This window comes from Heliangelus exortis, chromosome 1, assembly GCF_036169615.1.
Source record: "Heliangelus exortis chromosome 1, bHelExo1.hap1, whole genome shotgun sequence".
NCBI lineage: Eukaryota > Metazoa > Chordata > Aves > Apodiformes > Trochilidae > Heliangelus > Heliangelus exortis.
The window spans coordinates 159,020,514-159,035,739 of NC_092422.1; the positions used below are offsets into that span (position 1 = coordinate 159,020,514).

At 44.0% G+C, this 15,226-nt stretch overlaps 2 protein-coding genes and 1 long non-coding RNA gene across 3 annotated transcripts in view; 1 reads left to right on the forward strand and 2 right to left on the reverse strand.

Moving 5' to 3' along the window:
• Nucleotides 1-2,162, reverse strand: part of CDPF1 (cysteine rich DPF motif domain containing 1) — a 27,584-nt gene extending 25,422 nt beyond the window's left edge. The window contains exons 1-2 of the mRNA XM_071733330.1: nt 2,048-2,162; nt 53-302 (exon numbers count right to left, since the gene is read on the reverse strand). The gene's annotated coding sequence lies outside the window, so the exon portion shown is untranslated. The remainder of the gene's footprint in view (nt 1-52; nt 303-2,047) is intronic.
• A 1,800-nt stretch (nt 2,163-3,962) lies between these two features.
• LOC139791264 (polycystin family receptor for egg jelly-like) lies at nt 3,963-10,673 on the reverse strand. The gene has a single exon (XM_071733309.1). The coding sequence runs from the start codon at nt 10,407-10,409 to the stop codon at nt 4,035-4,037; it is 6,375 nt and encodes a 2,124-aa protein (XP_071589410.1). The 5' UTR covers nt 10,410-10,673; the 3' UTR covers nt 3,963-4,034.
• A 9-nt stretch (nt 10,674-10,682) lies between these two features.
• On the forward strand, nt 10,683-13,444 carry LOC139791271 (uncharacterized). Its single transcript, XR_011723847.1, has 4 exons — nt 10,683-10,787; nt 11,716-12,298; nt 12,530-12,581; nt 13,356-13,444. It is a non-coding gene; the product is annotated as an uncharacterized lncRNA (long non-coding RNA).
• Nucleotides 13,445-15,226: the final 1,782 nt, after the last annotated feature.

Consider the following 15,226-nt stretch of genomic DNA (forward strand, 5'->3'; position numbering starts at 1 on the left):
GTACATAGATTACTTTGCCTAAAATATATGCATGTACTAAGGTTGCACTTACTTTTTTCAACACCTGATGCTCTCTCATCAAATAGGTATCAAGGCATGGTCACAGGAATCACATCCATAATTTCCTGTAGGACAGAGGTAATGATACTTGTTCTCAGAGGCAGGAGACATCACAGATAGCCAGGCCCTTTCCTCTGTGCAGGCTCCACAGTCTGTACACCCTATTCCTCAGTGCATGCATGTGTATCCTCTTCCTATCCAGGAAACAAACTGGTAATATTACAGCAGAGGAAAAAACATTACTGAAAAAGAAAATGACCACTTCACAAGCACTGGTATAACTAATACTAGTGCACAAATCCAACTCTTTGATTCATAAATGCCTATCACACCCATGCCACAACTGACTTTATTTTGATGCCATTTTGCAGTGTTTATAAAGACTCTCCCACCAGCCCAAGTGTCTTACAAACAAGTCACAGGTCAGAAAGCAAAGTCTGTAATAAGTGTGAAGGAAAGCCACATAATTCATTAACCTCTCAAGCAGCAAGGCAGACCATTTCTGGTAACACTGAGAGGTGGAGGTATTTACTGGGGTTTTCAGAGCAGATTCAGAAACTGTGGTACTCCATCTCTCATACATCTTACAAAATTCCTACTTCCCTGTCATTTTTTTTTAAGGGAAGTTGAGTACATTATTGCTTCCGTGGCTCTACAGTCCTCTAAGTCCACAGCTGTGTTCACAACACAGCTTTTTTGTTTGGTTGGTTTGGTTTTTTTTTTTGTTTAGGTGCAACCTCATACTGGAAAGGCCTACATATGGCAGAAATAAGGGTTTCCCTAAGTTGCCTGGGATGCTTCTTTGTTTACAAGCCTTCAAACAGCTTTGAACTTTCCTGGAATCCTCTCCACTGTCACCCTTAAGACTGCATCCTGTAGCTCCTACTCCCAAAGTTCCTCATAAAAAGCAATCTGTGGGCACTACATTCTGTTAAACAAAACCCATACTTTATACTAAAAACCTTTTTTAGAGAAAAAAAACCAGGCACAGCGTCTCCTGTTAAGCAGTCATCCTGGTCAGCAAGGAACTCTCAGGAGGCTCATGCTCTCTCCTGACCCAGACTCTTCTCACATTTTCCTCTGCAGTTTGAAGGAGAGGGTCCTGCCACTCAGTGTAACTTAGGCTCTAGTGCGTCAGGCACTCTGCAGGTGAGAAGTGCAGACTTTGCATCTTTTAAAACCTTCCCACTCCAAGCAAAGCAGGGATTCAAATACTGCCCTCCTACCTCTGCAGCAACACTTTGTTTATTCAGTCTTCTGCAATGGAGAAGCCCTGAATGGCAACAGGTAAGACAGTCTGGGTGCTGTTCTAAGGACTATCACCACTCATCTCCAGAGAGGGAACCCTCTGGAGAGGTGGTAAGGAGAAAAGAAAAACCTTTTTCAGATGCCACACACGCTGTCTACTAAAGCAAGATTTGACATTCATTCACGTGCATGAACCTTTATTATTAACAATATTATCAGTAGTAAAAACTGTTCAGCATGGAAAACAGAAGGCTCTGGGAAGGTGTCAGAACACCCTCCAGTACCAAAGGGAGCCCACAGGAAACCTGGAGACGGACTTCTTGCATGGGCATGTAGCGATAGGACAAGGGGCGATGGCTTTAAACTGGATGACAGTAGATTTAAGAAAGAAATGGTTCACTATGAGCGGGGTGAGACACTGGAACAGGTTGCCCAGAGCAGCTGTGGTTGCCCTCTCCCTGGAAGCGTTCAAGGCCGTGTTGGATGGGGCTTTAAGCAACCCGGCCTAGTAGTGGGAGGTGTGGAACCAGTTGAACTCTAGGGTCTCTTCCAACCCAAACCATTCTATAATTACCTGGTACCAAGACCTGCTTCGGGCGAGCTCGACTTTCCCGCCCTGCCCCTACTGGGGCCTGGCTGCCAGAAGGCTCCAGCCCTCCGCCCTAGCATTAAAGCCCGCCACCTCCTCCAGCTACAGCCCCTCGATTTCCTCCCGCCCCTCTGAACTGCGCGGACCCACCGCTGCCGGTACCGGTACCGTACCGTCGCTGACACAAAGCGCAGCCACAGACGGAAACCCCACGGGCCGCTTCCCGCTTGCCGGCGCCGCTCCTCCCGCTCCTGCGCCCCGCAGGTCACTCTCTGCGCATGTGCGGGGCCGCCCCGAAGGTGCGGCCGCTGAGGCGGGGGGTGCATGGTTGTGGTGCGGGACTCCTCCGGCGGCTCTCGGTCAGCGGGCTGGACTGTCCCGCGTGGCGGTGTGGGAAGGGATCCGAAAGCCCCTAGAGTTCAAAGCTGGGTTGGAAAGGCTTTTAGGCTTTGGAAAACGGCAGGGCGTGTCAGGCCGCCCCACCCCTGTGTTGTACCCAGAATGGTTTCGTTTGCCTGCGAGCAGAGCAGGAGCGGGGCAGAAGTAGGAGTAGCAGTCGGAGTCAGGGTCGTGGTCGAGCTCGGAGTCGGGGTATTTTGTGTTTGTTGCGTACTGGCACAAATGCGGGGTGCCAGGGGCAAAGCAAAACAGCAAGCAAGAAGTCACAAAGGTATCTACATTTTTACACGCATTTGGTTGGTTTGCTCCACCGAGCTAATACATATTCATGAGGATTCTGCTCAGGTTGGTGAGTGAAATTCTCGCTTCGCTTTAGCAGTTCAGCGTACACGGAATTTCTGGCGCATGACCCGGGGGTAGGGGACTTGGAGGCTGGCAGTTCTCATGTTCTAATGAGATTATAATGAGCAGATATTACTCCCGTACATAAACTTTTATCGATTTTGCCACACTTTAAGCCAAGTACATGCTGCCTTGTCTTCTCGTTTTTTATTTTAACAGCATAATCATTGTTCTACGAAACCTTTGTAACTTTTTATGACTCCCTTGTCCTTGCTCATGAAAAGATTCAGTTTTTTAAAGTACATCACCAGGGCACCCAGGAGCACGTGGTTGAGGGCTGATGGGCGGCACCATCCCGCCAGCCAGTGTGCTCCCCAGAAACACATAGTGGTGTGAAGAGCATGGGAGATTTGAAAATGTTCTGTGGTCTGTTTGTATTCAACAAATTGAACAGCCTGGAGGATGCCCTCAGCTTTATGAATAAGAAAGAGGGGCTCTGACCAAGTCAGCCGGTGTTCTCAATTGACTTGAACAGTCTTCCCTTACAGGAGGTCACACAATGAGCAGTGTGCAGGTATAGTTTTACAACACAGAAGGTACTGATGCCCACCTCCAGGCTATATCATGGGATTTTATAGTCCATGGTTAATGGCTTCCAAAGGGACGCTGTAACAAAGCCTTATGCATACAAATCCGATGCAGTGTTGTGAAGGTTTATTTTTAATTGCTTAATTACACCCCACTAACTTGTCTTTGAGTTCTTCTGCACTGAATCGTATGGATTCATCAGCATTTTCAGGTCTCGGGACCTTTTTGGTCCTGTGTTAGACTGTGCTCCTCCAGGAGCAAGAGTCCTGCTCAGAGTCCCGAGCTAACTTGTTACGCTTCACCTCTTTGAAATGGGCACCGGTTCCCATGTGCCAGCTCTGTCTGGCACAGAGTTAGTAAGGCCGTGAGATGGAAGGTTATGCTTAGCAAGAAATCTTGAGTGAGAGCAGTATTTTGAAAGTAACTTTTACTCAGAGACTGGCTAGGCATCAGTCTGCAAGTGGTGACTGTTCTTGTGTCATTGTGGTTTCAGGTCTTTTTCCCTTTCACTTCTTAATTTCTGCTTGTCTTGGCTCTTGGCCTTTGATTCCCTCCCCATGCTTCTGTGAAGAGAGTAAATGAGCAGCCCTGTGGGGGCCTACCTCCCATGCAGAGGGAGCCAGCAACCACCACACTGTGACACCCAATTACCACCGGATTAGATGCAAAATAGTCTGGAGAGAATCTCACCACAACCACAAGTAAGTTGTTGAAAAACAAAATATCTTAAAAGTAGTTTATTTATGATAATTTATTTGAAATGCAAGTATCACAGAATAAAAGTCTTGAATACAATATGTTTTCTTGCTCATATAACAAGATAAACCATTTTTTTCCCATTTATTTCTCTTTTTTTGAGCCCTAAATGTCTGTGGTATTTTCTCTTAGGCCGCCCATAGAGTACCTTGTGAAAAAAGTCAGGCTTGCTGGTTTTGGGTGTTTTACAGATCAGACGATAAAATATCTGTCTGAGCCTTTGCCATACAAAAGCAAGAACTAGTTCTTCGTCAGATGGCTCATCAACTACGGGTTGTTTTGTATCACTATAAGCAGATATAATGACAGCATGCAAGAGATTGATCAGGACACAAATCATCACCAACATGAATGAGGCTAGGAAAAGACCACCCAGCAGCCTGTTGGATGAAAATTCGGTATCCCTGAAAGCTGAGACACAGTAAGAGAATATAGTCTGAGCTGAGTGAATCATGTTATTGTAATTCCATTCATGCTGCCCAAACGCAAGGTAGCCAAAAGCCATAAATACAAAGAAGTAGGCCACTACGATGAAGGCCATTGAAGAGATGCTGGGAAGGGCTGCCAGGATTGATTTTTGTGCCAGGCGCACATCATACAGTAAAACAAAATATTTCAGAGTTTTCAAGACTGTAAGAAATGCTAAAAAGCCCAGAGTAATCCTTAAAAGCTGATCCAATTGAGAAACGGCATGAAAGTGAATGAAATCATCTGGGTTAAGTAAGTAAAAGTTCAGTATATCCTCTCCCATCTTAAACTTCATGAGCTTTAAACAAACAACAAGGAGTAATGCTGATTTTAAGCATAAGTTGATTATATTGAAAATGTTTCTAATGTAGTATTTTTTTTCTCGGCCTATGGTTTTGAGCTCGTCCACGACATAAATTAACAGAAAGGCAAAAAGAATTCCAAACAGAAACATTTGTGACTTAGTTTGCTGATGAAAAATGGGGAGTGCAAAAGAGTGTACTGACAAACTTGGTTTTATGATCCCAAAATTCGACATTTCAAATATGACTGAGATGGTGCAAAAGAGATCTGCATCAGGGTTAAAGGTAGTTAGTTCAATGATCACAGCCCATGTATATTCATCGAGCCAGTCGCTCTGTTGCAGAGCATCCAGCCTTACCGTTGAATTAGGTTTTCCTTCTTCAGGAAAAAAGTAAAACGTATATCCTGCTGGTCCGTATGTGTGCAGATCTCCATATGAATAATACACCCACGGACTCCAGTTCCACTCGTAAGTGAACCCAGTGTAACTGCTGACATCCCTGTGGACAGACTGATTGTCCACCTTTGTCCAAATGCCAGCAAAATCACCTCTCTCTGGGATGTCAGTGCCATACTTGGGAAGACAGTGGCTTTTGCCGATCACAAAGTTATTTACAAAGCTGTAAGGACAGAAACATTTTTTCTTGGTACGTTTGGCACGCACTTGCCTCATCCTAGGCAAACCAACTATTTTTGACCAGCTCTTGGGAAGAAAGGTTGGCTGAATGTCGTTGTGGATCATGGGCAAGAACAAGTCTTTTACCCACACGTAGATATGTTCTAGCTTATCTACACTGGAGAGTCGTGGAGAGAATTGCCTATGGATGAACTGGTTGTAGAGGAAACTGTTGGTATTCTCAGTGGAATAGACAAAATGTAGTAGCAGTGTTAAAAAGACAAGGTGACTGATGAGACCTTTTATGAAAATAAATGCCTTGGCTTTAATTTTTGCCCTTCTCATCATGGCTGCAATTTCGTCAGCTCCTAAGGGCTTATACTTCTTGCTGCCTCTGAGTTTAGCGAGTTTCAAGTGCATCTCTCTCATCTCATCAGCACTCATAATTTCTTTACCCAACCTTATCTCATAATACTTTTCCTGAGTTAACCAGATGATGTTCTCACAGTATTTTGGACGAATTGTACGTATAGCTATTAAAAAACTTATTTTCAGAATTGAAATGAAAAACACATTCTCAATAAAGGAGACTGCAGATGCTATAAGCCACTCTACTGAGGTCTGGTAGCCATAAGACAAGCCATATAGCACAATGAAAAATGATGACACCCCAGTGACAGCTATAACTAGTGCCCATGAGACATAGACACACCACCAACAAAAAATTAAGTGCTGCGTATTGTGAGAGGACGTGGAGGTAACGCTTAGCGATTTCTCTTCTTTCTCCAAGTTGCCCCCTTCTTCCGTGTGATTATTTTTAAAGTTGGCATTTGATGGTACCTGGCTCTGGCAGGCCTTGGCCATTGGAGGGGAATTTGTGATTATTGTCTGCTCCTCTGTGCCAATTGCATTCTTATCTCTTTCAGAAACTGTGTGATTACTCCTGTTTTGTGGATCTCTCTGGCTTCTTGTCTTTGTAGAAAATGGTGGGCTCTGTGAGTTGCTGGGACCAGGAAGGTTCTCCAAAGGGATATTATTCTTCATTTGTGATGAAGTTTCTGAAGGGTACGATTTTTGCAAATGTTCCTTCCAATTCTTAAGTTCTCCAGCCAGGAATGGTGAACCTAGCTTTGGGTCTTTCTGAGCCCCATCTGGAGGAAAAGGTTTCTTCTTTGAAAACTTAAATAAGACAATTATAATCATCTCCACAGGTACAGTAAGCAATGCACATTCAACTCCTACTACTATTGATCTCAAATAACGTAAGTGTACTGTAGATTCTTCATCCTTTTCAGCATTAAAGAACATAATGTTAACAAACAAGTTTAATAATAATATTGCTAAGCAAGAAGACAGCCTTTGGAGCCTGTTGAAGGTGCTAGTGAGAACACTAGCAAAAACTGAGAACCACAGATGGTTATCTGCCAGGCTCCTGGCAAGATTAATCAAAAAAACATCGCTTCTGGGCAGAGGTTTCTTGGGGTCTGTGGCAGAAAATGTCCTTTCTAGTAAGTGATCATCCTTCTCAAGGGAAAGCCATTTCCTGCACATGAAGAACCAGGTTTCCCTGGTGGCCATATTCTCAACTTTGGCTCTGCTTAAGAACCAGCTTGGAGATGGGCCCTTGTTGTTGTGCCAGACCCTCAAGGCACAAATGTCTCCCAAGTCTGTCTTTGTAGTCAGCAGAAAGCGATCAGCACTTCCTTTTTGGAAAGATGGAAAATACGAGTGCTGTAAACAATGGACATCACTTGTACCATTCTGGCCAATGAGCTGAAGAAAGACATCTGCTTTGGTTCCAGCTCCCCAGCGACTGCCTGTGTATAAAGTAACCAAAAAGCTCACTTTATCAAAGGGGTCGTTGTCTGGCAGAACTATAACCCCGTCTCTGCGTTCCCTGTCAATCCTGTCTTTTTTCATCGCCCAGAGCAACAAAAGAAAGTAGATGACAAAAATAAAGAACACTGTTAAGAGAGTCACTGGGTTTCTAGGTATGTCTGTTATCAGGGCTTTTCCCAGATCTACTGCGTTGGGAGTAACTAATACTTTGGCTGCCAGGAACATCATGCTGAACAGGAATGAGCTTGACACATCGGGGAGAAAATGACTGCTCTGACCCTTCTTTATATCACAAACACAGTGTACCCTCTGCCAGTCAGTTAAGGGCCCAAGCCTGCACGTGTCTTCTGCCCACGTGCTTTGGAGACCGCCCAGAAATACGCACTGGTCACTAAAAATGTGTATGCTCACCAGTTCCTGCGTTTCATGCCTTACAATATAGGGTGTCAGCAAGACAATGGAGATGTTATAAGTGTCTGCATTGCTTTCCTGAGCTGTGGCTGTCAGCAGAGACTCTGGGAGGCAGACAATATAGGGAGTCTTAATGATACAGTCATCGCTAGTTGTCTCACTTTTGCTCGCAACTGTTGACCTGTTGTGAAAAGCTTCAAAAGAGGCAATGGGATGAGTATGAGTGATGTTGGTGCCTGTGAAGACTAGCACCTTGAAAGTAACTTCTAATTTTGTCAGGATCTGAATATATATGATCTTGGTATTTCTTTCAGCCTCGAAATTAAATCCTCCAATTGTGTTAGCTTGTCTTTTATCAGGTCCCATTGTTAATTGGAAAGTTGAAAGTTCCCTGTCTTTCCTAGCAACAATAATATCTGCTCCTTCAGGCATGATCCGCAGTTGATCCCCATTAGCCTTGGTCTCTGCCATTTTGAACCCCAAGATCATTGTTGCAATTTCTGTTGTGTAACCTAACCAAGGGAAGGGGTTCTCATCAAACTCAAAAAGAGCAGTGGAAATCACGGCATCCTTCGGAAATGCTAAAACATCTCCCTTTTTCAGAGATGGATAAAAGCAGTTCCTGCAGGTGTCTTTGGTAGGGATAGCATCTGGAATTTGCCAGGTTTCATCTGTGTTCAGAGTGATATTCCAGTCTTTTGTTTTCATTTGAGTTTCTGTTTCTCCAGGGACTTTGCCCTGGAAAACTACCTCTGTTAAATTTTCCATGATGGAGAAGGCTTTTTTAACTCCACTAACGTTGACATTTCTGAGATGCAGAAGAGCAGCTCTCAGGATGTTGGACAAGCACTTTAGTATTCCGCTGGTCTGAATTTCTGCTTCCTCAGACCACTTTCTCTCAGACCTCTCCGTCTTCAGCACTCTCATTGCTTCTGTCAGTTTCTGGAGGGCAAGGTCTTGTGATCTAATGTCCACTTCTTCAGCTTCCTCTGTGACTAGGGAAAGAGCAGCAACTATTTCGTTGATTTCCACTGTGCTATGAACTGAAATATTCATGGCTGTATTGATCAGGTTTTTCCGAAACCGACCCTTTGGCACCGGGAGAGTTGATTTAGTTTTAATGTAGTTCAAGACGGATGCTGCCAGATAAGCCAAATAACTTGCACTCAGATAATCTCCACTCTGCATATAAGATGTCATTGGCGCGGCTAAACCGCTTATTGAAGCCAGCAGCTCGTGGAACACAACAGTGAGTGGTCGACTCTTGACAGGGTTCTGTACGCGGACATGCAAATTCACCTGGGTAAACGCCCCGAGGGAATTGTGGACTTGAACATAGAGTGGCAAGATGTACTTCTGAGAGGGCACTCCAACTGGGAGAAAAGATGGAGGAGTTTTAGGCTCATAACCAAAGTACATAATTGTGCCAAATGTGTTTTCCTTCACAGAAGTTACTTTGGTAGTTTGGGGTACATTGGAAGCTACTATCACTTTATAAGTCAGAGGTAAATTGATGTCAGAAAATCCACTGCATTGAACCACAAATTTTGTCAGAAAGGCTGTGCCCCAGCGTGGTTTGATACTACACTTGCCAGCCCAAGGAGGTGAATTCACCTTAAACCCATGACTGTAGGTTGAGGACCTACCATCCCAGGTAGTTACTTTTAGCCGAAGTATGTAGGATTGAAGTTCAGTCTTTGTAAAAGTCAGAGCATGTATAGAAAGGTAAGCCCCAAATCTTCCTGTTGAGGTTCTGGAAGACCAGTCGAAGTTAATTTCTGTAGAGTTTTCTGCTAAAAGGGACCAGTAGTAGATTGGCTGTCTGTCTGTTCCACAGGTTAGGCATTTTCCAGACAATATAAATCTCTCTGTTGGGATCAGAGATCTACCACAATTTTCAATGCACACCACATTGAGAAGGGGTGGTGAGCCAGACTGCACCACTACAGTTTGCAATGCAAAGTTCTTCCTTTGATCCTTTTCAACCACTAGGCGAAAGTAGTATGTGGTGTTTCCTCGGAGGGTTTTGGGTGCTACTGCTTGAACCGCACCTAAGTCTGCTAACCACCTCAAACTGCTCTGGTCTGGATGGCATTTGTTTTCACGGCTGAGTTGCCAGAATTTATAGTCTGTCAGATTTCTAGTGCAGTACCAATGAAATCTGATTCCCTTCAGTCCTTCCTTCAGTGAATCGGGATCATAGGATGCAGAGCCATCAAGACTCCAATTATCAGAAAAACCCACTGTTCGCAACCTGCCTCCTGCGATATTTGCCACTAGAGCGCTCTTCTGAATCTCAACATAAATTTTATCTGAGCCCTTGAGAAATCTTTTGGACGTAATTTGAATTACCTCAACATCGAAATGAAACAGATACTTCCCATAGTCCAAAGTGAAACTGGGAACAGTTAAGCGTATCGTATTTACACCACGCAGTGAAGAAGAGTTTAGTGGCTTTGCCCATTCTGGAACATTTGTTCTGTCTGGAAAACGATAGAATTGCCACAGGGGCTTGATACTTATAGTATCGTTGCACTCTACCTGTAAGCTGACAAAAAGGAAAAAGGATGTCGTCCTTGTCTGGTACAGGATATCGGTTTCATAAGGTCTCTGAATCTTGACAGTTTTTATAAAACAGGGTTCTCTTTGGCAAGCCACTGGTGCTTCTATGGTTTTTGCCGTACAGTTGTTGACTCTGACTCCTGGAAGAGCAGGTGCAGAGGGAGAGGAGACCCCCGAGCCTACCAGACAGCAGCTGAGCAGCTGAAGGAGGAGATGAAGCACTTTCATTGCCGTGGCAGGGTGCGGTGCCAGCTGGGGAATCCGGGGCTGCTGGAGAAGGGCTCCAAGGGACCAGAGCTTGCTCTTTGCCCACCTGACCGTCACAGCTGTTAAGAAAGGTATTAAACTTTAGAATCAGCAGGTCGTGTGTCGGTACGCCCCATGCCAGAAGCACAAACTATTACGGAGACGACAGCAGCGCAGTGACACAGGGACGCTGCGAGGCGTCTGTGGCAACGGCCCGAACGGCCCCTACGCCCCCACAACCGCTGCTTCGCCTCGGCCCCGCCTCCTCCTGCTCCTCTTGCCGAGGGGCGGTGCGGAGCCGCCCGGTGACTGTAGCGGGGCTGCTGAGGGGGGATCATGGCGCCGCTGAGGGACTGCAAGGTGAGGGCACGTCTGAGGCGGCCCACTTGCTCGGGCTTGGCCCGGTCCCACCGCGGCGACCGAGCGCGGGGGAGTGGGGTCCCGCTGTGCCCTTGGCACCTGGTGCTGGCCGGCGCACGGGGGTGGCGGGTGTGCGCCCTTCGGCCAGGCGGTGGCCTCCCGTGGGAGCCTGGGGGAGGTCCCGGGCCCGGCCGAGTGCTGGCGGGCGCTGGGTCCGTGGCGGGAAGGGGCTGAGCAGGGGCTGAGGAGCGGGCGCGGAGAGCCAGCCGCGGATGGTGAGGCCTCTGTTGGAGCTCCTCTCCCTTAGCCCCGCAGTCACCTCAGGCTGAGGGTGGGTTTCGAGTAGGGTCAGGCTGCTGTTGCGATCGGACTGCGGAGAAGTCAGAAGTTCAGAAACTGTGTCAACCTGATACTGTTTTGCGTTTTAGCTTTATCAAATGCCCTTGTTTTTCCTTTTTTTTGTAAGGCTTGCGTACATGTCTATGGCCCAGCGTCTTGGTGGATTTGTTCTGCCAGGCTTTTAACCAGCAAATTACTTAAGGTACTAATTTCACTTAGAGTAAAATAAAAGGTTTTTTTTCTATCTCTGCTTCACATGAGGAGTGGCCGCAAAATGAACTAGCCAAAATTTGAGTTGTAGTGGATCTTGTTCCAAGATGTGTAATCCACCAATACCTTCTTGAACTTTTTTTTCTGCTTTATTCCCACTACTAACACAGCTAATTGAGTCTTCAAATATAACTACAACTTCACAAAAGGTTTGTGTGCCTGCTCACATTGTCCTTCCAGCTTGGTTTGTTTGTTTGTTTGTTTGTTTTTTAAATCAAAGTTGATGAAAGTATCAGAACACCATCAATTTGAAAATCTGTTTGCTTAGCCTGGAAAATGAGTGTGTAAATTGAGGAGGTTTGTGTCCTTTTTTGTGCAGGCCTGGGAGGATGCTGGTCTTTCCCTGTCCACAACTAGCAATGAAGCCTGTAAACTATTTGATGCTGCGCTGACTCAGTTATGACCAAAAAGGGTAAGAAAATGTTATTTGAAGGGGCTTGTTCATGAAACGGTCTTTGCTGTAGCTGATGTTTAAATTTCTTACCAGCTGGAAGAGCCTTAGAATCAGGCTGCCAGAGGAGTTCAGCTGTTATCAGGCTAGAGGGCTATGCCAGAAACTTCAGTCAGCATGTCCCTCCTACTTGACATGGGAGAATCAACCAGTTCACATAAACCACCCAGAAATCCATGATTATTAGTTCTGCTGGTGGCCAAACTGCCTTAAAGAAAACAGTTTTCCTGTTTTCCTGCTACACTAACCCTATCTGAATGCAAAGGTTACCTTTTGCTCCTTTTTCTTGTTTACTTCTGGATTTCACACGAGGAGAAAAAGGAAGCCCAGTGTTACTGGGAATCCCTCAATCCTTTGTCTCCCTTACAGTATGCAACCTGGACCAATAATGAGAGCCTTGGAGGTATTGAGGGGTGTCTCTCAAAATTAAAAGCAGCAGATCCAAATTTTAGTAAGTATAACCTTTAATTCTCATCTTGGGAAATGCTGGGTATTATCTTGTGCCTTAGTGTTTATTGTGCTTTGTTTAGTCTAGTGGGAAGTGGTGGGTTATAGAATCCTGTACAACAGTCTAGAACAAGCTGGGATGGGTTTATTTGGGTTTTGTTTTGTTTTTTTTACTAATTAAAAGACTTTTTAAATGTCTATAATGAGGGGCTGTAAAACCTTTAGGGTTTGTGAGACTTCTGGGACCAAGTTAATCCTTTCTGGAAACCGGATAATCCACTAAGCAGGTGGGTAATACTTTGTCTTGAAAATTGCTCTTTATCTGGTGTGCATGTACTTTTTGGTTTTTTTAAGTTCCAGCACTTCTAAATAGCAGGATCTTTTGTAAAGAGACATGCAGACAAAGTCAGGGGCTTAGAAGTGAATCCCATGTTAGTAGAGCTAGAATACCTCTCCTGTATCCCTGCTGACATTCTTGTTGAGGGTTTTTTCTGTAGTGATATGTTGGCTCAATTAATACATTTTGGTCTCAAATACGGAACATGGCATGTAGCAAACAGGGTAAAATCGTCTCATCACTGAGGGTAGTGGCAAAACTGTGGGCTTTTATGGGTCCAATATTTTACTTGGGGCTCACATTGTAGATGATAGAACACATCAGTGGAAGAAAGAAAGGAGTTGTTATTTGGAATAACAAAGTGTAGTTCTGAAATAAAAATTTGGTATATACCATAACAGCAGCAAAGGCTGTCAGGAAGGCAGAATTTGTAAAAAATGTCTCTAGTTCTCTCCTGAAAATTACCCAAATGTCATTCAGGATAATATGAATCTATTGACAAAAGGATTGGGTTATTTAAAAACATTTTTAGGACCTGTTAAAGTATTTGAAAGCTTTTAGCGTGATATAAAAATTAACATTGAGTTGTAAGTCACGACATACATTTAGAGATGAAAGAACAGGTGGCACACACCCAACGATAATGTTCTGAATATTTTATGAATGTTGATGTATATCCGTGCACTTAATACTTTTCTCCTTTATTTTTTTCTATTCCACAAAGACAGAGAACAGACTGAATGCTGAAATAATAATGAAGCTAACTGAGGTACCCCACAATTGCAGCAGAGCACTGTGTCAGAAGCCTTGTTTTTCCTACTGTGTCACCTTAAGTCAGAAAAATCCAACCCCCTTAGTTCATTTTAATTACAACATGGTGGTTTCATTTGTTGGGGAATTAAGTCAACTTAGCAGTTTTGACTGCATTTTTATAAACTTTTCTAAGCTTGATGCTGCAGAAGTGCAGGTTGTTGTCCACTTCATTAATTGTGAAGTAACAGGAAACACCCATATGCCAAGCATTTCTAAATTACAAAACCTCACAAGTACCTGTTGTCCTCAAACTTAGAGGCATACAGAGTTACACATGAACTAAAAGGTTGGGGAAAAAAAAGGAAAGAAAAAAAAATCACCTTTTACTTTTTTCAATCCAGAAAATAAATCAGTTGCAACATACCCCACATGTTTTAATAGTTCCTTTGGCTTCAAACTCCTGAGGCAAAGCCCCAACAGTTATTTTGAGAAGCAGAAACAATCCTGTGGTATTTTAAAATCTACAAATCTGCAGATACTAAATACAGCTAAATATTTCTTAAAATGACTGCATTGGGTATGTGTGTAGGAGCATATAAGATACCTAATTTTTCTTAATGTTGGACCTTAATTGCTTAGTGGGGATACTCTCTGACTTGTTAACCAGTTCTAAAGAGTCACTTCACATGGAAGTGCTCTTGTGTAGTTTTGTGGGCACTGGAGAAAGCACAGAAGACTCCTGTGATGCCTTTGGGACTCTTGGGTAACTTTGGTTACAGTGCTGTCCTGCTTCCAGGCTTCTAATTCTGTGTCTTGCAACTGTTACAGAGATCAGCTGGTTGTTCTTTGCAGCTTTTAATTTCAGTTTGTCCAAAAATGTAAATGTAGACACAGCAGCAAGAGAAAGCTCAACATGGAAATGCTCTCAGAGTTTTGTAAGAGGCTGCTTCTAAGTATTCCCTAGAAATGGAATTCCACATCTCTGCCATACCATGGCAGTTTCATCTTTACTCTATTTCCTTCACCTGCTTATGAGCATGCCTTGTCAGATTGGTGTCAAAACACCTGTGGAAGGTCCCATCTGCTGTTTCCCCCACGTATAGTTGGCTATTCACTGCTCTCACAAAATGTTGGATGGTTTTGATGTAATCTCTTCTTAAGAGTTCACCTTGTTTGGGTTCCCTCCCCTGTAGTTTTTTTCGCAGGTGCTTGATTCCTTATTTATTGAACAGTGAACTGTACAATGTTCCTGGGAGTCAATATTAGCTGTCCCACTTCCTTTTTATGAAGGTAGTAATTACACATTATACCTTACCCAGTCCTCAAGATTATCCCTGTCCTTCAGGAGTGTCAGATATAATTAAATTCTAATGGTTTGGGGTTTTTTGTTTTGATGGGGGATTTTTTTTTTGTGCTAAGTTTCTGTTACATAAAATCACTGAAGGTGACAATAAAGACTAAACATTAACATTGAACATTTATGAGATCAATAACTGATCTTCCAAAATGCCTAAATCCTAGTGGGAGCTGTTGGAGCAAGAAAGAGGAACTTGCTCAGTACTCAGAGCTGGCCATGTTCTCGATGAAGAAATTATTAGCTGCACAACAGTATGTTATGGAATATTTCATGTCTGTACATCCAGCTCTTTGGTGGCTGATATTGGTGCGTGCCTGTGGAATAAAATTAAAGCCTGTATTTTAGTGTTTTACAGGTGTTCATCTCTGCACTAGAAGCTGGGAAACAAAATCAGCGTCAATGATAAAATTAAAATTAAAAAATTAAAAACCAAAAGCGTCTATGTTAGAATCACCTGAGGTGACCATTCCACCTCATCCAACAAC